Below are 21556 nucleotides of genomic sequence, written 5' to 3' on the forward strand. Positions count from 1 at the left end.
CTGTGAGCATAACAGCCAGTCAACCATTATTTTCTAAGTTGGTGTTCTCATTTCGGTATTAGGAAGAATGCAAATTACTCTTAAAAAATTTTTTTAAATGTTTATTTTTGAGAGAAACAGTGCGGGAGAGGGGCAGAGAGAGAGAGAGGGAGACACAGAACTGGAAGCAGGCTCTAGGCTCTGAGCTGTTAGCACAGAGCCCCATGTGGGGCTTGAACTCACGAGCTGTGAGATTATGACCTGAGCCAAAGTTGGGACGCTTAACCTATCTGAGCCACCCAGGCGCCTCTGCAAATTACTCTTTTAGCACTGTAACAGCAGATATGATGGAAGGACTGAGAACAACATTAATTTGGAGATAATATCATCATCAGTATATTCTATATAACTCATTAAATGGATTTACAACTTCACATGTTACAGTAATCATTATATTGATAATGAGATGGGCTAGTATCTCACATTTATTTTAAAAGTGGTTCTGGGGGGCACCTGGGTGGCTCAGTTGGTGAGCAATCCGACTTTGGCTCAGGTCATGATCTCGCAGCTCGTGAGTTCAAGTCCCAACATGGGGCTCTCTGCTGTCAGTGCATAGCCTACGTCAGATCCTCTGTCCCTTTCTCTCTCTCTCTGCCCCTCCCCACTTGCCACTTTCTCCAAAAATAAAGAAAACATTTAAAAAATAAAATAAAGTGGTTCTGCATACATTAAAAAATGTAATAAATAAATAAAAAGACATTTTTGATACCCCTTTGCCCTATTTCAAGAAAAGTACAATAATTCTGACTCTTGGAATATACCATGGAGACACCTGTGTTAGGCAATGAGGGAGGCAGAAGTCTATTTGCTTTAGGTGAGAGGTCAGTTTCGAAAGCTGTACACCTTATGCAAGTTATTTAACTTTCTCCCCTGGTGAACAACAACAACAACTGAGCAGTGTTATGAGTGACTAGGTCCCTAAGCACTAAGCTGTATTTTTCTAGGGTTTGGACACATATGGACGTGCATGGAAAGAAGGTGCATGGGTGGGTCCACCTGAGGAATTTTGCAGGACAGACTAAGAAGCCCCTTAGGAAAGATTCACAGTCGGGAAGAGAAAAATGAGGCATATCAACTTGTTTTTAAAATAGTTTTTGCCAAGGGGGAGGGGCTGTTTGGGGCTTACTGGCTGATGCTGTTCATGCCGTTGTTTCAGCTGCACACGTGCTCTCAGGGACTCGTGTCATCGTCAGGAGTTGAAGCTGCAGTAAATTAAAGAGCTGTTTCACGCGCATTTCTGTAGACACAGCAGCACTCTGCTGTACCTGTGTGCCTCCACTGCCAGTGGGGGTGAAGGGCACTTCCCTCCAATAAGAGAGCTTTTGTGGCTCATGACAGCTGTTGCATGGACAGCCTGAACAAGATAAATTCACCTATATCTGCAATCAGGAGACACCAGAGACACCTGGCGCTGGGGCCTCAGGGGTGACTGACTGAACCAGCCCAAACCCAAGACAGACAATTGGCAATGGCTGCCGGGATTATCTCTGGATAACCAAAGATATCTGGATAGCCAGTTATCTCTGACCGATTCTCTAAATCAGGAGGGGAACAGGAGAACCAGGAAGCTAATCTAGATTTCCTACAGATTGTGGCTAGGAACAGAGTTAAAAAAGTAAAGTTTTGTTACTCTTATTATAGTCCAGAATGTTTCTCCTAAGTGTAGGAAATACAGCTTATACTACAATATGGGCTGTACTAAAATTAATTGAAATAATGTATATGAAAGAACTTTAAAACTGGAAATGTTAAGACATAAATTAAACAAAATTTCTGATTCATCCAGTTGCATGAATCTCATCAAAACTAAAAGTAAAAAAGATACTTACTTACATCATGATTCTTTCCATTTTTATCACTTTTATCACATTTTCACCAGTGACTCTTTCTCAGAAATCACCAGGGTCTGTACATTTCTAGCCTCAGTTTCCAAAGTAGCATCTATCTAAGATTTATTATCAATAAAATGTCCTTTAAAAATCTCACTTCTGCATACATTGTGTAAACTAAAAGGTACTTTTTTTCCTGATTATTGCTGGTCAGAATGTGGAGCTCATATATTTAACTTTCTACTCTCAGTCATAGAAAAAACAGCCAAGAATACTTTTACTCATTTCAAATTTTGAGGAGCAATTAAAATTAATATTGTATACATTGATTTATCATACAAAGTAGAAATTTATACTTTCAAAAATCACAGTTGGTAGGATAAAAGAATCTGAGGAAAGCTAATACGGTGCCATTAAGTTTATAGACATTTGTACACCAACATTCAAAAAGAAATATTCTTTTTTTTTTTTTTTTTTTAACGTTTATTTATTTTTGAGACAGAGAGAGACAGAGCACGAATGGGGGAGGGTCAGAGAGAAGGAGACACAGAAATCTGAACGGGCTCCAGGCTCCGCGCTGTCAGCACAGAGCCTGACGCGGGGCTCGAACTCACGGACCGCGCGATCGTGACCTGAGCCGAAGTCGGCCGCGCTTAACCGATCGAGCCACCCAGGCGCCCCTCAAAAAGAATATTCTTAACTGACATAATGGGCTTGTAAAAATCACATCTAAATTCCCCCAGGAGAGATATATTTATACTTTAAAGCCTGGTATTACTAGATATTAATAATCCCAAGTAATGCCATGTTACTATACCCTTGTAATACCTTACGTAAATCTATATATGCTATATTTCTGTACGATTACCAAATAAACATGTTAAACTGACAAAGTCAAATTACTTAGACTTGATCTTGTGACTGGAAACAAGCAAAACTATGCACCTTTAATGAAAAACATGGGGTTATTCTAGAAACATGTTTTTACCTATCACTTAAGGAGGAACACTGCTCAAGCATATGTAGCACTAAAGCATATCACCTAACCTTTGGCCCTATCTTAAGATGGAGGGAATTTTTGCCTTGGACGTAAACTGTTATGAGAAAAAAGAGAGATTGTAGGTAAATGCCTTTGAAAGTGTAAAGTGTTTTATAAATGCATATGATATTTATTATTACTTCACCTGTTTTCCCAGCTGCCGAGCACAGATTGGACAAGGTTCTGGATTAATGCCTCCTGATGTTTTATCTTGAGACTGTTCAAAAAAATAAAACTAGGTTAGTTGCATTTTAAAACCTGATATGCATTTTATAACTCATTTATAAAAGTAGATGCTGGCAATTTCTATTTAAATAATCTAGTAATTAAGGTGATTTAATAATATATTATTATAGGTGCCTGGGTGGCTCAGTGACCATGACAGGTCATGATCTCAGGGTTCCTGAGTTCAAACCCCGTGTCAGGCTCTGTGCTGACAGCTTAGAGCCTGGAGACTGCTTCAGATTCTGTCTCTCTCTCTCCCTCTCTGCTCCTCCCTAGCTCACACTCTCTCTCTCAAAAATAAATACACATTAAAAAAAAAAAATACTTAATACTAATATTCCCAGGTTTTACAAATAACATTCAAGGAACAACAACAACAACAAAAAGGAAATAAATTGCATTAAAGTTTGTTAAAAGTTATCATATTACTATATATGTGACTATTATAGCAGGCAAAATGAAAGCACAATGTGATATAAAGGTAAATTCTCGGGGCGCCTGGGTGGCGCAGTCAGTTAAGCGTCCGACTTCAGCCAGGTCACGATCTCACGGTCCGTGAGTTCGAGCCCCGAGTCAGGCTCTGGGCTGATGGCTCGGAGCCTGGAGCCTGTTTCCGATTCTGTGTCTCCCTCTCTCTCTGCCCCTCCCCCGTTCATGCTCTGTCTCTCTCTGTCCCAAAAATAAATAAAAACGTTGGGAAAAAAAAAAAAAAAAAAAAAAAGGTAAATTCTCAAAATTTATTTTCAAGCTAAATTTTGTTATAAATAAATATGTATTATTTTAAAAAATGTAATTTGGAATTCTGAAATAAAGGCTCCTTAAAAACTGGAAAGGTAGTATTTATTCTGTACATCCACTGGGTTTGTGATCATAGACTTGGGAAGAGGCAGCATTTATTTACAGGTCTCCTTAGGTTTCTTTTCAGTATCTTTTCTAATCTCATTAGGGCAAAGCAAAATATCTTTGATTTGAGACTTATTTCGCCTGGAAATTATACTGAAGTATAATAGTTCTCTTCAAAATCTCTTTATAACTATTTCAAAAATTTTTGAGCTTCAAAAAGGTCACCAAATTGTCAGGTTTGAATGCTGAGGAAACCATAAAAGAAAGTAAATGACTCACAGATCATTGAAGTTGTAAGTCTGTGGTTTCACTGACCAAATAAACATTTAAAAAAAAATTATTTTTGATTATCCTTTGACTTTTGCAAGTAGTTAAAAAAAAAAAAGGTAAATTGTGCATAGATTCAGCAACTGAATGTGTTCAAAACAATTCCTTTAACTAAAATATAAGTATTTTTTTAAAAAGCTGAATTATTCTTTTTTTCTATTTGTTGATTTTGGTTTCAGATAACATATAACAAACCACCTAAAATCTGAGTGGCTAAAACAAACATGAACTTCTCATGATTCCATAGGTCACCTGTGTGCTCTGGGACTGGATGGTGCACTATGGCGCCATGTTGATGTCTAGAAGCCAGAAGACTAGCTAGTCTGGAGAGAGGGCTGAGCTGAGGTTTCTGCTCCTCAAGAAAGATAACTTGTGCTGCTTCACATAGATTCAGAGTTCCAAAGAGCAACAAGGTTGGGAAAACTCTAATGTGCACATACTTTGCAAATCTCTACGCTTGTGTCACATGGCCAAAAGTCAGTGCGGGAGTTTATCCACAGGCATGCATATAATAAAGGGCATTATGTAGCATTCTGTAAATAACTTATCATAATTTACAACATCTCTTCTCTTTAGATTTGAAGTATGATTACTATTTTTCCACAAAGGGCCTGGTTGGTTCAGCTGGTTGAGCGTCTGACTCTTGATTTTGGCTTAGGTAATGATCCCAGGGTTGTGGGATTGAGCCCTGCATCACTCTCTGCACTGAGCGTGGAGCCTGCTTAAGATTCTCTCTTTCTCTCTGCCCCTCTCCCCCTCTCATGCATGATCCTTCTCCCTCTAAAAAGAAAAAGGGCCTGGGTGTAAATACTGTAGGCTTTGTGGCCATGTGGTTTCTGTTGCAACTACTCAACTCTGCTATTGTAGCATGAAAGCAGCCATAAACAATATGTAAAGGAATGAGTGTGGCTGGGTTCCAACAAAACTTTATTTACAAAACAGGTAGTGAGCTGGATTTGTCCCACGTATGGTACTTTGCAGATCCTGACTTAAAGTTATAAATTTCCTCTAAGCACACCTTAGCTGCACATTGTCACATAATTTTTTTAAAAAAAAAAATTTTTTTTTTTAACGTTTATTTGTTTTTGGGACAGAGGAGACAGAGCATGAACGGGGGAGGGGCAGAGAGAGAGAGGGAGACACAGAATCGGAAACGGGCTCCAGGCTCTGAGCCATCAGCCCAGAGCCCGACGTGGGGCTCGAACTCACGGACCGTGAGATCGTGACCTGAGCTGAAGTCGGACGCCCAACCGACTGAGCCACCCAGGTGCCCCCATAATTTTTAGTTTTTATTTTTGTTCACAACGTTTTCTAATTTCCATTGTGACTTATTTAACTCACGGGTTATTTAGGAGTGTGTTGTTAATCTCTGAATATTTGGTTCTTTACCTGGTTATCTTTCCATATTGATTTCTAGTTTAATTCCTCTTTAGTTAGAAAACATAATCTTGTATAATCTTAATCCTTTAAGAATCTTAAGAGTTGTTCTTTGAATCAGCTGAAGGTCTATTCTGGTGACTGTTCCATGTACTCCTAAGAAAAGTGTATTTTGTATTTGCTGGGTATAACTGGTCTGTGTCATTTAGGTCATGGTTGTTCAGTGTTCAAATGTTAGATATCCTTACTGACTTTTTTGTCCATTTTTCTAACATATGGAAGAATCTTGTAATAGTTTAGCTCTGCTTACCTTCTTCCTCTGTGTTACAGTTATAGCTTTCAGAGTTCTGTATATGATGTATATCCTATACAACAGTACTATTGCTTTGCAGAGTCAATATTCTTTTTTATTTACCTACATATTTATGCTTTCTCTTAACCTGTGTTCCTTCCTGTAGTTCCCTTCAAACTGGTATAATTTCCCTTCAGTCCAAAGAACTCCCTTTAATATTGGTTGTGGTGTGAGTCTATTGGGAAGGAATTCTTTCAGTCTTTATCTAGAAACATCTTTATTTTACTTTTTGTTTACTTAACATAATTTTTTTTTTTTTTTTTTTTTTACATTTATTTATCTTTGAGAGACAGAGCACAAGTGGGGTAAGGTCAGAGAAAGATGAAGACACAGAATCTGAAGCAGGTTCCAGGCTCCGAGCTGTCAGCACAGAGCCCGACACGGGGCTCAAACTCACAAACCGTGAGATCACGACCTGAGCCGAAGTCGGATGCTTAACCCAATGAGCTACCCAGGCACCCCTTTGTTTCACTTTTTAAAACAGTATTTTAAAGATGTTCTTCCACTGTTATCTGGTTACACAGCAAAGCTATGCAAACGTGGTAACAGTGGAATAACATCTTTAAAATGCTAAAAGAAAACAGTTTCCCTGTGTAGTCAACAAGGAGAAGGTATATAGTCACCATTTTTATGGTGCTACTTTGAAAGTATTATTCTTTTTTTTCTCCCAGTTCTAGTTGCTTAGTTTTTTTTTTTTGTTTTTTTTGTTTTTTTTTTCTTTATTTTTGGTTTCTAGCAGATTGATTAGGATACTCGTAGGTGTTTAAAAAAATTATTTTTTCTGTTTGGGGTTTTCTGAGCTTCTTGAATCTGTAAGATGTTATCATATTACCTTTCCGTTTTGGAAAATTCTTAGCCATTACTTTTTCACGTTGCTCTAGTACCATTTCATCTCTTTCTCTCCTGGAGCTTCAATTACATGTATGCCAATCATATGACTTGTGTCCCACATCTTTCACTTTATGCTGTTCTTTACTTTTATTTATATGCTTCTTCAAACTGGGTATTATTTGTTGAACAATACTTGATTTCACTACTTCTGTCATTTTGTGTCTGGTCACCATCCAATGAGTTTTTAATTTCAGGTACTGGATTTTGCCATTCCAAAATGTCCATTTGATTCTACTGTATATATTCCAGTTCATTTTATCTATGTTGTCTAGCTTTTCCTCTCTTTAATGTATTAATCATAATTACTTTAAAGTCCTTTCCTGCTATGTCCACAATCTGGATTATTTATAGATCTGCTCTGACTGTCCACTTATTACCTTTTAATTACTGGTCACATTCTCCTGCCTTGCACATTTCTTGGAAATTCTTATTGTGTGCTACATTTCCTAGTTTGTTTATATACAACAAACTGACAAAATTAGATGTTATTTTCCTTCACAGGGATTACCCCTCCCCCAGTAGGCAGTTAGGTTAAGGGGTGAGTGGCTACTCAATCCATTAAAAAACTGAGCTGGTTTTGGGGATCTATTTTAAGTTTAGTTAAAAACGCAGGCCACTATGGTTTCAAATGTCTCAGTGGTTAAGACCTGTTATGTTCATTGTTGGCTCCTTGCTCTCTTGGGAATGAACTGTTTCCTGAGTGCTGTGAAACTAAGATTTCACTGTGTATTTCTACTTCAGGCCTAACTGTCAAGTGTCACTTAGCAAATGAGTAAAGTTTGTTGTGCATCTGAGGCTCCTCTAGGTTCAAAATATAATACTAACTCACCTGGCCATCAAAAGTACTACTGATTTCTCTTTCTCCTGTTTGAGTCCCTCTGCAATACTGACCTTAATCTCAGTCTGTACCCAGGTATGGCAAATGTTTTCAGGCAAGACAATGGCCAGCAATCTCAGCTAACCTAGAAAGAGCTCTTCCTTTCCTAGAACGTCATTTCACTTCAACCTTTTTGCTTCTATAGGTCTCTACTGTCTTTAAAAACAAAATGTTACTAAGGTAATGGCAATACATCACTGCTATTCCCATATAGAAGTAGCAGTCCTCAAATAAATAGAGTATTAAAGATATCATGTGGTTGCTTAGTATTCAGAAAATTTCTTCTGAACAACTTATTTTTTTAACTGAGATAATTGACACATATTAATTTCAGGTGTACAACACAGTGACTCAATATTTATGTACTGGAGACCTTCTTTATGCTTTGAAATCTTATTGGAAATTTACCAGTTTTCTCTTACTTGATACTGAAAACTGCTGATCAACAGTGTAACACGTTCATCTTTAAATTTCTTCAGAGCTCTTAAATGTATACCGCTCTGCTTTAAGTGATTAATTTATATTTTATTTCCCAAGTTTAGTTGACTTGCTAACTAACATCTTATTAAATCACTATTTGATCAGTGCTTATGATCTGTCTACATCAAATTACATCAAATCACATTAAGTTCCTTGAGGCCAAGGACCAACTCTATCTCAAACTCCTACTATAATGTATATACGTCAAATGGTGCTCAATAAGTCCCTGCTGACTGCCAGAAAATTTTGAAAATTTGTTTAGTTTACTATTTTTATTTACTTTAACTAAACACAGTCACATAAAATTGGGATTATACTCCATTTATAGTTTTATTTTTTGTTTAATTTTGTTATTTTTTTCTCTCAACTTTCTTATTTTGAGAGAGAGAGCGAGTGTAATGTTGTAATAAATATCCTCATATCTAATTTACCCCCCAAATTTCTGTTTCAGGAAAAGTTCTAAGAATTACTGAGTCAAAAGCTATTAATTATCTAAAATTGTTAATATATGTCCAAGTATTTTCGGGAAAGGGCTATATAAATTTATATTCCCATTGGTAATACACAAAATATCCATTCACTGCCCTTTCACCACTGTGGAGTGTTAAAAATTTTTTTTTGGTTTATTTATTTTTGAGAGATACCAAGAAAGAGCATGAGTGGGGGACAGGCAGAGAGAAAGGGAGACAGAGAATCTCAAGCAGGCTGTGTGCTGGCAGCACAGAGCTCGATGTAGGGCTTGAACTCATGAGTCATGAGATCATGACCTGAGCCAAAACCTAGAGCTGACACTTACCCAACTGAGCCATTCAGGCGCCCCTGTGGAATGTTATTTTAAAAATCTTTCCCTATTTGGTGGCAGGAAATGGTATGAGCTTAATTTGATTTTCCTTCACTTACAAATTAAATGTTTTTTTCTTATATTATTAGCTGAATTGGGTTTTCTAGGCAGATTATATATTCTTACTTAGAACTTTAATTAAAAAAAACCCATTCAACAAATCGATATCCTGATTTATATCCTATAACTAACAATTACCTATTTCTTTGTTTTGACTTTCACATGTAAAGTGTAGAAATCTAACATTAAAAAAACTCACATTTAGGAATAAGAAGAAATTTTTTCCAAATGTTATTTCTCTAGTGCTAGCATTTTGCATGAGACCGACTTTTAAGTTTTCTCCCATCTTTTTTCTCCTGCCAGGATAACAGCAGTCATCATAGTAATATTAGTAATAATATAATAATATTAATAGCAAAGACCTAGTAAGTGCTTAATAAATTAGGAACTGCTCTAGCACTCTTCCTATATTAATTTACACAGTCCTCAAGAAAGTCCTGCAAGATAATGTTATTATTCTCATTTTACGATGGGGCAAAGAAAGGTAAATAACTTAAAGACCTACATGTAGAAAATAGTGGTGTCAAGAACCAAACCTGAACTGTCTGGATCCCAAGACTATCTTCTTAGCCACTGTGCTGTTTTACTTATAATGAATGTTCAACTTTTCATTTTCTCACCACTGGGATTTACAGATCCACTTAAATGTATTTTGTATCAGTTTTCAGGACCAACTCTAGTCTACTGCTTTCCTTTACTTGTCCTATCCAAAAATCTATTGTATCTCTTTCTGGAAGGTACTGTCAAAAGCTATTTATTCTCACAATCAAATGGAATTACATTCATCAATGTCCAACACAGTATGTTGCTCACAACTCAGAAAATGTGTTTTGAATTACATTAAATAATTCATTGTTATATTTTCTGATTTAGTAGCCTTCCAAACATTTTATAATTCCAAATAACAAATTAAAAATCTATTTATGTATTAAGGAATGCGTGTGTGTATATATATCTATATATAGACATATACACACATCTATATATAGATATATATAGAGAGAGAGAGAGGAGAGGGAGAGAGATTATATAATGTAACCTTTGCCTAGAGGTATGTTGTAATACTTCCACTATTCAAGGTTTTGAACTACAATCTGTTTACATTCTTCTATACTCTACAGTACACATCCTTTATAGAATCTGTATAACACAATATCATCTGTTGTGATCTGTGTAGCTAGTGTAGATATAACTTGTGTTCTGACTGATACAATTAACACACACAAAAAAGACTGATTAAAAACAAAACACTGTACCATTAATTGTGGGACTAATAGATTAAAAGGAAAGAGTCACTAAGGTTTACAGATATACAGCATGGGAAAAAGTAGCATCTTTTAAACACAATACCTTCTCCAAGTTAGTTAGGTAAAGAAGCTGCCCAAGTTTCTTCTGAAGTTGTGATGTAGCAACAGCTTTATCATTTAGCAGTTTTATACGATTTTGTTCTACCTAAAAAAAAAAAAAAAAAAAAAAAAACTTCTTTACTGTCTCTTAGAAAGATTTTATTCTATTAAACATGCACAATTCTTCCTCAATAATTTAAGGGTGTCCTATTTAAGCAAATCCATTGACATATGAAAACTCAAATTTGCAAAAACGGATACTAGATATTTCAAAAGGGAATCTCTCTCTCTATATATGTTGCACTACAGAAGACAAACTTTAATAAATACGAAGTTTCCCCATAAACTTGAAGTTGGATAAAAATCAACCCAAATTCTATTTATGTACCATTTTTCAGTAATACTCAGGAGATAAAGAAAAACTAAGTGATTTGCTGCTTTGGTCAGAGCGATTTTATGAAACCCAGGCAGCCTCTCCCTGCACACACACACACTCATATCCCCACCGCCACCCCGTCCTTCTTTTGCCCAGTAGAAAATAGCAGACAGAAGATTATAAAAATAAGAGGAATTTGGTTACACAGGAAAAAATTACAATTCATGGTTTAAAGGCTGACACACAAAAAATGAGTATTTCTAAGTTTAACTAAGGTATAGTCTCCAAGCTTTAGAAAAGCAAAAAGATTTAAAAGATAAAACACATACAAGGAATAAAATTATAAAGGAAATAATATTTTAAATATGGGAGAGAAAAGGTTGGAAGAGTCATTTTTTATTCCTGGGATATAAAGAGAGATTTATTAGAAGATAAGTTATTACTATCTGTTCATCATTAACAAAGGAAAATTGCAAAAAGAGGTTTTTTTTAAATGTTCATTTATTTTTGAGAAAGCGCATATGCATGTGCACACGCCTGCACACATGTGAGCAGGGAAGGGGAAGAGAGAGACAGGCAGACCGAAGATCTGAAGCGGGTTCTGTGCTAACAGCAGAAAGTCTGATGGTGGGCTTGAACTCACGAACCATGATATCAAGACTTAAGCTGAAGCTGCACGCTTAACTGACTGAACCACCCAGGGGCCCCGCAAAAGAAAAGTTTTTGATTGTTCTTACAGAAGCTTTTTCTATTTCTGAAAAAACTGAGGCAAGAACACAGGTCTAAAAACTGACTGAGACCACCTTAAGATTCTGACATACAGAAGGTGCTCAAAAAAACACAAATATGCAATCTGGAGAGAAACAAACCAAAATAGTAAATTCTACGCATATGTTAGATAGGATATTTCTCTCCTTGTCTTTTTTAACCTACAAAACCAATCACTTTTATATGGTTTAAACTAAGAGCAGAGATTAAACGCATTCTTAAAGAAGAGATCACTGCCTTGACTCTCTCTTCTATGGGCCTTGGATTTTTGTGACACTTATTGGCTGTGCTCTTTTCTGTGATTTACTTGCAAATTACCTCATGTGGTTCAATGATATGAAGAACAGGTGGGTTGGGCTTTGGCTCCCTAGGATGACGCACTCTCAGTCGTTCTGTAGCCATTGCAAGTTCATCAATAGCAGATACACGATTCCTTAGAGCCATCCAATATTCATGAAGCAACTGAAAGAAAACATGAAGACAGTGGTATTTAATGCACATAATTAAGATTGGTTAAAACCACCGAAAAGTGCCATGATCAAAAGTCTTCAGTGAAGTCTAAGACATACACATTTTTTCGTTAAGTTGTGTCTAAGACACAAGCAATTTTGGGGCCATTTTTTAAGATGAGGACATATGACGGAATAACCTCCATAGGCCACAGAATAATACGGTGTCTTTAGAATCTTAGAAACAGAACACCCAAAGATATCTTGGTGGCACCATAGATCTTCGTAGGTCATTGTTAGCCTGGTGGAATCTTTATTTTTTTAAGAAATATTTTTATTATAAACTATTTCACATTTTCAAAATCATATATATATATGTATATACATACATATGTGTGTGTGTATGTGTGTGTGTGTATATATACATATATATATATATATATATATGTATATATATATATATGAGATAATGAGACTACTAAAATACACAACTGAGTACTCAACATCCGATTTAAGAAAGAGCAATACCAATGCCTTGGCGAGCCTCTGTGCTCCTCCCCAACTGTATCACTCTTCCCTCACATATTCTTCCCTCATCCCTACAGTGGACTAACCACTGTTCTGAACTGGACTCCCTCTTCTGTACTTTTCACTGGAGCTATACTAATCTACGCATTCTTAATAATTTGGTTATACATTTTTCTCAAATTTATGGAAATGTATCAGTGTAAAATCTTTGATATGCTTTCTTCACTAACATTATGCTTTGAGATAGACCCCAACTGACGTGTATAACAGTAGCTTATTAATTTGCATTGCTGTACGAGAGTTCAGTCTGCAGTGTTACAGAGAAAAAATTCACAAAGATCTGAGAAAACAGACATAGGAGGTCATAAAAACAAGCGCAGAGGAAAAATGCAGGGGCAATTGGATACTGTACAGAGTACTGTCTTCTTCCGATCACTTGCTATAATTAACTATGTTAATGGGCTTTTGCATTTAGAATAGTAATGTGAGAAGAAACAATTTACTATGAATCAATGATTTCAACTATAAAGGTATTATCCCCCAATTTACCAAACATATGAAATGATATTACAGACCACATATTTTCTCTTTCTGGATAGAAATTATTATCTTGCTTTAAAAGTCAAGACCTTCAGATTTTTAAAGAAATATATAAAAGGAATTATAATATTATAAATAAAACTGTTCTTTCATTTCCTCACAGATTTCACCTTCAAAGAAGGATAATGGATAACAAATCCAAATATAAAGAATAATTCAAAATCAATGAATTTTGGAATCTCATTTCAAGCAAAGTTGTAATATGACAAAATTATCAAAATATAAACATAAAGGGTCACTTTCTACTTTATCAACTGCAATGGTTTCCAGTGGTGTAGGGTGAGAAATATTTACTGTGTTCTTCAATCTTCGAAATTATTGGCGTTTGGTTATTACTCACAGAGCAAAAGCAAAACAAAACAGCAAAAACAAACAAAACTCTACTTTCACAGAATTGCAGTGTAAGATCAAGCTAAGAAGAATGAAACACTTTCACAGCTAAATTACAAGGCTTCATATCAATTTCATTTTAATAATGACTTTCTTTTAGTAATTTAATATATAGAAGTTCCTTATTTGTTCAGTACTATTGTATTTATTATTCTTCATAACAACCATTACATTTTAGGGAAAGAGAAATTATGATACCTCAAGTCTCTGAAGCAGATTTTTAAAAACTGAAGAGAGAAAAGTAGTAATAATATAAAGAAGAAAAATTCTTAATATTGGAAAAAATATTAAAATACTATACCTTATATTCCTTCTTCCATGCTTCAAAAAGATCCATTGAAGTACTTCCTTCATCAATGAATTCAACATCAAATCTATGTGATTTTGCAAATGATAGCAATGCTTTCATAGATCGCTCTGTCTCACTTACTGCCCACAAACCCCGGCTGGTGGTGGGTATTCGATCATCCACCAGTCCTTCTTCATCTTCTATCATCTCCTCAAATATTGCAGTCTGGCCTTTCACTCTGAAAACAAACGAGAACAAAACAACAGTAACTACTGTCAGTGGGTAACGAGCATGGTAAAAGTCCTACTGGCAGGGCCAATCGAGTAGCAAGGTCAATAACTTTTCATCAATAACTTTCAATATCATGTCTACAAGATCATGCCTTCAAGTCTTTGGGAAACTGCAGCAATTCTGAAAACACTGGAGGCATAATAATAAATTTGTCCAGTGTCTTGACCAGCAGTCTGACATCATAAAAAATGGCTATAAAGTTCAGGCTAAAATCTAGCTATGAGAATTACCATAATATAAAGCACAAACTACCACCACCACCGACCATGGAAAAACAAACACAACAAAATGATAAGATGATCTCAAAGTACACTGTTGATCTGTTTATTTAAGGAGACCAGAACTTAGCCTTTTCTCAATTTCTGTTTGTAAAATAGGAATAATTTTGCTATACCATAGCTATTATGATTCACTGGGTACCTTAATCCTTGACACGGGATGAAAACTTCAAATTTGTGTTGGAGAAAGTATATTGAAAACTAACCTTTTATAGAACTCTTACCATGTACTATGCTAAGCAATTATGTGCATTTTTAAATTTAATATTCATTAACAACTCAATGAGGTAAGTGTTGTTTTTATTATCATTTCATGAATGAGGATACTGAGGCTTAGAGAGGTAATCCGCCCACAATAGTGGGGAGGGATCTGAGTTACAATGTGTTGGACTTGAGAATCTGTCACTCCTCTAAACTGTCCCTCCATCACACATTATTAGATGACATGAGTATTTGGAAATAACTTTTATATAAGTAAAACTGAGCATGTTAAATGATCACATGCCAAAGTTTACTGAATTGATGTAATTAAAGAAAAAAAAAACACAGGAAGGTTCCATGAGGAAAACACAGTCTTATAAATCAAAACACCAAGTCTTATAATGGTTTCACTTTCCTGATGGTAATCAGAGAACTCACGTGTGGGAAAACAGCTTTGATTCATACTCTGTGAACAATTCATCCGCCTTACAAAAGACACAACTGAAAAAGAAAAAAAATGATCAGAGAAATAACTTGCAAACATAACAACAAGGTAATTTCTAAAAGAGGCTTATTAGTATTTTATATTTCACTTTTTCTTTACAACAAATAGGCCATTTAAGAAAAAAAATTACAGAAGTGCCTGGGTGCCTCAGTCGGTTAAGAGTCATGATCTCGCAGTCATGCTTCAGATTCTGTGTCTCCCTCTCTCTCTGCCCAGGCCCCCCTCCCCCCACCCTGTCTTTCTCTCAAAAATAAACGTTAAAAAATATTACACAGTTTTCAGTATGTGGTTCTTGAGAATTTTTTAAAAAGTACATTAATAATACATCTCTTTCCACTTTTGTCTGAATTTAAATGAAGAAACTTTTATTAGATGAGCCACTGTTCCTTCTCTCAGAAGAATGCTAGCATAATGGAGTGATGCCATTTCACTGCATGACGTCTCCTGTCACCTACCAGTTGAGAGGAAGTCTGGTTGGTCGGAGGTGGCAGATTGTTGCTGATTCAATAACATTACGAGATGGAGGTCCCTCCAGGTTTTTTACAGCCTCTCTTACTAGCTTCTGGAATTTATTCAGCTCTTCCATTTGTGTTGTAAGTAAGAACTGAAGACCTCTGCAGTCATGGAACCTGATTCACATCACCAGCATCACCACACAAGGCAAACAAAAGAACAGTGGGTCAATTTCCTCAAATTCACAAAATGATCGTCAAAGTGTCAAAGAAATTGTGCAACATTCGACATAGCCTACCTCGAGTGAATTTACTTTAGTAGTATGTTCAATCTACTAGGAGACAAGGTATAACAACATTGGGTTATTTACTGTAAAAGATACCAAAATTGCAATAGTCCCTGTCCTCAGGACCTAAAACAGAGTCTGCAAAATCTGTCTCTGCCTCAGGTGTCTTTGAAAGACCAAGATTGCCACATTTTTTCTTTTTTAATGCTGGTTTACTACAAATGTCCCTCCTGAAATTCTTGTTTTATACGGAGAAGGAATTATAGGATGAAAAATAAAGAGAAAAATTGAAAAGAAGAAAAACAGCCAAGAGTTCTATTCCTTGCTACAAAGAGTTTACAAATACGTACACACATATATATGTGATATGTGTATATATGTATGTTATCACATATATTTATATTATTTACATATATATACATTTTATTAAGTATTCACTATATGATGTCAGGCACTTTGCCAAGCTCTTTCCCTATATAATCTCAACAGATACTATTGTGCTCATGTTATGGATGAAGCCTAATGAATCAAAATAATTTAATTAAAGTTAAAAGTTATCATGTAGCAGTTAGGAGTTAAACCCAAACACAATGCTCTTAACTGTTTTTGATAAACTGAGTAAAATGTGCTAAGGAAAGAAATGTATGGGTGTGTATGAATGGGTTTACAAAACAAGAAAGAAAGCCTAGAATAATAAATCAGAAAATGAAAATACAAATTGGATTTGTTGGCTTAAGAGTATATCCTTCTCCTTCCTAAAATGCCATACACATTTTTCTCCAAATTGTTCAAAAGAGTCCACTCTCCTTTCTGAAGGCTTCCTCAGTATTTTACAACACTAATCGATATTTCTTTCTGTCCATGAAGTTTATTGAGAATATCATTCATTTTAGTCCTTTGTCATCTTCAAGTTTTTACACATACTCATATTTCTCAAATTGTTCACGGGTTGGTCTTCTCATTAAGCTAATATTTAGAAGATAAGAATTAGATCATATCTTTAAAAAATATGTAATACTGGGGCGCCTGGGTGGCTCAGTTGGTTAAGAGTCAGACTTCAGCTCAGGTCATGATCTCACAGTTTGTGAGTTTGAGCCCCGCATCAAGCTCTGCATTGACAACTCAGAGCCTGGAGCCTGCTTTGGATGCTGTGTCTCCCTCTCTTTCTGTCCCTCCCCTACTCACACTCTGTCTCACAAAAATGAATGTTAAAAACAAAATAAAAAAAAAATTGTAAAAAATATGTAATAGATACAGAACAGGTGCTCAATAATTTCTAAAAGAATTTGCACAGGGATACAAGAACACAATTAGGTTAGGTATCAGTATTATTCACAAATTATGCAACTAGGGACTAAAAATGATCACAGATCAGCATTTAACAGTGTTAGCTATATTCTCTCTTGTAAATACTTTAAGTTAAAAAGAACACATAATAATAACATTATACTAAATGGTATGCACTATTCTAAGTACGCAAGCACCTTGCAGATATTAATTTACTAATCCTCACGACAATGCTGTGTGGTTTTATAGATGAGGAAAATAAGGCACAAAGAGCTTCAATAACTTTCCCAAGGTCACAGAGCTAGTACGTGGGGGAGTTGGGATATGAACACAGGCACCCTGACTCAAGAATCCACCTGTGCTCTTAATCACTAAAATTTTCCTTTCCTAAGAAGTGTTAAGAAGCAAACATGAATAATTCGACTCTGAGACTCTGATCTCACTGAAAAACACAGCAGCAGTGCTAAAATAATCTTTGAATGTATATTTAATATAGAAAACATTAACTCACCTAGAGGTAATGTAAGTTATACATTTAAAAATTTTTTAATTTTATTTCCAGTATAGTTAGCATACAGCATAAGTTACACATTTGGAAGTGTTTTCTTACTTTCTATTGACATCTAATGTTTCTGAGAAAAATGTGTAATAAATGGTATGTTTTACATTACCTATAGGTCCCATTATAGCCCTGGGACCTACTTTTAACAGGACTATGTTCACATATACAGGAATTTGCAACATTTAAATAGTTTCTATGTGATTTAAGAAAAAAACCTTCAAAATAATTTTAATATTTTCTTATCAGCTAATTCCACAATGCTGGCAGAACACATTAGTATATAGCTCTAAAACTGGATAAAATGAATCACGACTTAAATGACAACTTATCCTGGAATGGTGACTCTTGGGTTTAAGAGAGAAAAACGAAGTGCAGTGAAGAGTATAATGTCCTGCATATATCTCAGAAATGAAGCCGTCAAGTTCTGTATGGTGAAAAAGAGGATGACTGTACCTCTGAATTAGTAATGGCACATGGAAAATGTAGTAGGCATTTGGAAGGGCTTTTAAAAGAGTAAAAGAAAACACTTTAAAACGTTTTAAAGATATTCTTATGCTGAAAACTAACACTAATCCCAAGGCTGACCTTATACTGGGATATGATCTGAGAAGCAATAAAAGATCCTCTCTCTGTCCCCTCCCTAGAATCAACAGTCCTGCCACAACATCTCAATTCCTCACATTAGACCGACATTCCTTTGGGTTAAACCATTGAATTATTTTTGAAAAAAAAAATAACTTTGGTCTTTGGAAATAATTATTCACCATTTCTACATCAAAAGCAATAATGCAACTTACCTACAAAGACTCTGAAGAATGGTGAGCGTTGATGAGAAGAGAGAAAGATGGGGGAGACCGCAGGAAACTCTAGAACACAAAACCTGGGCCCCTGTGGTGCTATGATGGTTATTAGTCTGTGGGGCTGAGTTACACAGTGGAAGCATGAATGCCTTACCTCAATTCTCCAAAACAAAGTCTATTTCAAGACTTTGCTTAGAGTTGGCTTTGGGTGTGTCCAATGAAGATACAAAGAATATACTTTAAGTATATTAAAAAAAAAAAAAAAAGCACTAAAAAGGGAATATTTTAAGATGAGTCATATATAGAAAACAGGTTTCCTTTTTCAGACTTATATCTAATGTTTTAGTTTGAAATCTACTCTTAACAATATGTAAAATCCAGATGTTCGTAACCACAGTATGTTCTGATATTTAATTGCACCTCTTAACATCAAATGATCTGAATATTTGGGGTCACTACTCATAAAGTTATTCTATTCTGTACTATTTCCTTACTTCTCTGACATAGAAAGCTTCCCAGTTTGTTGCTTGTAGTGGCTGGTTATTTCATTTCGCACTCGCTGAACAAGTTCCTCGTCAATAGAGAATTCTATTGCTCTGTGGATCACATTCAGCCACCAAGGAGAATTTGAATAAATCTGTAAAAAAGACAACAGCTGATCAGTTCATGTTATTTCAGTACTATGTTTTTGGTTTTTAAAAAAATTTTTTTTGGGGCGCCTGGGTGGCGCAGTCGGTTAAGCGTCCGACTTCAGCCAGGTCACGATCTCGCGGTCCGTGAGTTCGAGCCCCGCGTTGGGCTCGGGGCTGATGGCTCGGAGCCTGGAGCCTGTTTCCGATTCTGTGTCTCCCTCTCTCTCTGCTCCTCCCCCGTTCATGCTCTGTCTCTCTCTGTCCCAAAAATAAATAAAAACATTGAAAAAAATTTTTTAAAAAAAAAATTTTTTTTAACATTTATTTATTTTGGAAAGACAGAGACAGAGCACTAGTGGGGGAGGGGCAGAGAGAGAGAGCAAGAGCGAGAGAGACACAGAATCTGAAGCAGGCTCCAGGGTCTGAGCTGTTAGCAAAGAGCCTGATGTGGGGCTTGCACCCACAAGCCATGAGATCATGACCTGAACCCAAGTCGGACGCTTAACTGACTGAGCCACCCAGGCATCCCATTACTATGTTTCTGTCACTGGGAAAGGTGCTGTGAAAAAAATCAAAGGAAACAACAGCATGCTACTTTCCAAGGAATTATAAGGAAATATATATAGACTGTATACTCTATATATAATGGGTGTGTACTACCTTTGCATACATAAAGAGAATACCCACCTGTCTCCTGACTACTGTGGATAAATGAGAATTTACTGTATATATATTTGTGTAACAAAGTTGTGCTAACAAAATACATTATCAAAATGAAAACTCAGTATTCACTGTATATATTTGAAAAGGTGGCAGGTCTCTTTCTCAGCATAATAAAGACATCCTGCTAATCCTCAACCAACTGAACTAGATTCTACTCCATAATACTCTGATAACTGGCAAAATTATATGCCTGAATACTAAATAATTAATGCACTAGGAAGAATAAAATGTGGAGTAACTGGTTAGAATAAAAAAGACTGTGTGTTCTGTGTAGCCTCCTCTTCAGGCTTGCTACTGATTTCATAAAAAAAAATTTAGAAATGACAAATGGCACGTGTTCCATAAGAAAAATACCCATGTTTCTAATGTTCTGACATCTTAAAAGAAAAGATTTTGTAAATATACACACTAAGATCAGAAGGAGGTGAGGCAAGTCTTTACTTTCGTGAAAAGACAACTTGTTATCTCACCAGATAAGAGAAAACCCATCAGAACTTAAAAAAAAAAAATGAAAGAGAACAACTTCCAAATGGATGATTTATCTATGCATCTGCTCCCATCCAAGTATTAACCAGGCCTGACCCTGCTTAGCTTCCGAGATCAGAGGAGATCGGGTGCGTTCAGGGTGGTATGGCCGTGGACTCTACGCATCTGCTCAATCAACAAACACTGCTAACAGCAAATATATGTTTATTATGGGATAGGCATCATCCTAGGTGCTAAGAATTCCAAGATGAGTAAGAAAGTTCAAGTTCTTCTCCAAAGCAAGACACAACCCGAAATGCTCAGGTATGGGGAGTCCTTCTGGGGACGCACCTTTCTCTGCAGCTCCCGCACGGTCTGCTGCACCGGCTGCACAGCTTGCTGTGCTTCTGCAACTTCCGTGTTACACTTGCTCATGTAATGCTCTCGCAGCTGTTTGGCCTGTGTTGAAACAGGAAACAAATATAAACTTTCATTCCAGGCCTAGAAAAGAATTCAGTACAATGCTGCAAGAACAATGTGGTTATTTTATATATGTAAAGTTACTTAACACAGTTTAAGCACAAAACTTCCAAGTATGCTGTCAAGGACATAAAAACCATGCTAGTAATTCCTAGGATATATATGAAAGAGATCACATCTACCTGTAAGTCACAAAATTTAAGAAATCCCAAGGTCTGCTTCCCAAATTTCTATCTAAGTTTTTAACCAGAAAAAAAAAGCGGGGGTGGAGGGGGTGGGGGGGAATGGGAAGAACAGCAGTAGTTCAAAATGAGACAAAACAACATTTTAGAATTTGTCTGACTTACTTATTTCAATTTCTTGGAATTACTTCAGCTGAGAAATAACACTTGAGAATATACAGTAACATAGGCGTTGTGGACTAAACTGTGTTCCCTAAAAAACCATACGGTGAAGCCTTAACCCCCAAATTGAAGATAGGGCCCTTTAAGGAGGTAATTAAATTAGTAAATGTAGTTAAATGAGATCATAAAGGTAGAGTCCTAATCCATTATGACTAGTGTCCTTAAGAAAAAAGAAAAAAAAAAAAAGGAGAGACATCAAAGATGCAAGCACACACAGGATATGTCATGTGAGGACACAAATGAAGGCAGCCATCTGCAAGCTG

General features: G+C 36.0%; 1 protein-coding gene across 3 annotated transcripts in view; it reads right to left on the bottom strand.

The window, feature by feature from the left end:
• Positions 1–21556, bottom strand: part of SHPRH (SNF2 histone linker PHD RING helicase) — a 97030-nt gene that overhangs the window by 26267 nt on the left and 49207 nt on the right. For all 3 annotated transcript variants that reach the window (XM_030316530.1, XM_030316531.1, XM_030316532.1), the window contains exons 17-24: positions 20761–20868; positions 19084–19226; positions 15657–15830; positions 15135–15197; positions 13939–14164; positions 11989–12132; positions 10531–10632; positions 3053–3124 (exon numbers count right to left, since the gene is read on the bottom strand). In XM_030316530.1, the coding sequence (XP_030172390.1) occupies positions 3053–3124; positions 10531–10632; positions 11989–12132; positions 13939–14164; positions 15135–15197; positions 15657–15830; positions 19084–19226; positions 20761–20868 (1032 nt within the window). The remainder of the gene's footprint in view (positions 1–3052; positions 3125–10530; positions 10633–11988; positions 12133–13938; positions 14165–15134; positions 15198–15656; positions 15831–19083; positions 19227–20760; positions 20869–21556) is intronic.

The sequence above is a fragment of the Lynx canadensis genome, chromosome B2 (assembly GCF_007474595.2).
Source record: "Lynx canadensis isolate LIC74 chromosome B2, mLynCan4.pri.v2, whole genome shotgun sequence".
Classification (NCBI taxonomy): Eukaryota; Metazoa; Chordata; class Mammalia; order Carnivora; family Felidae; genus Lynx; species Lynx canadensis.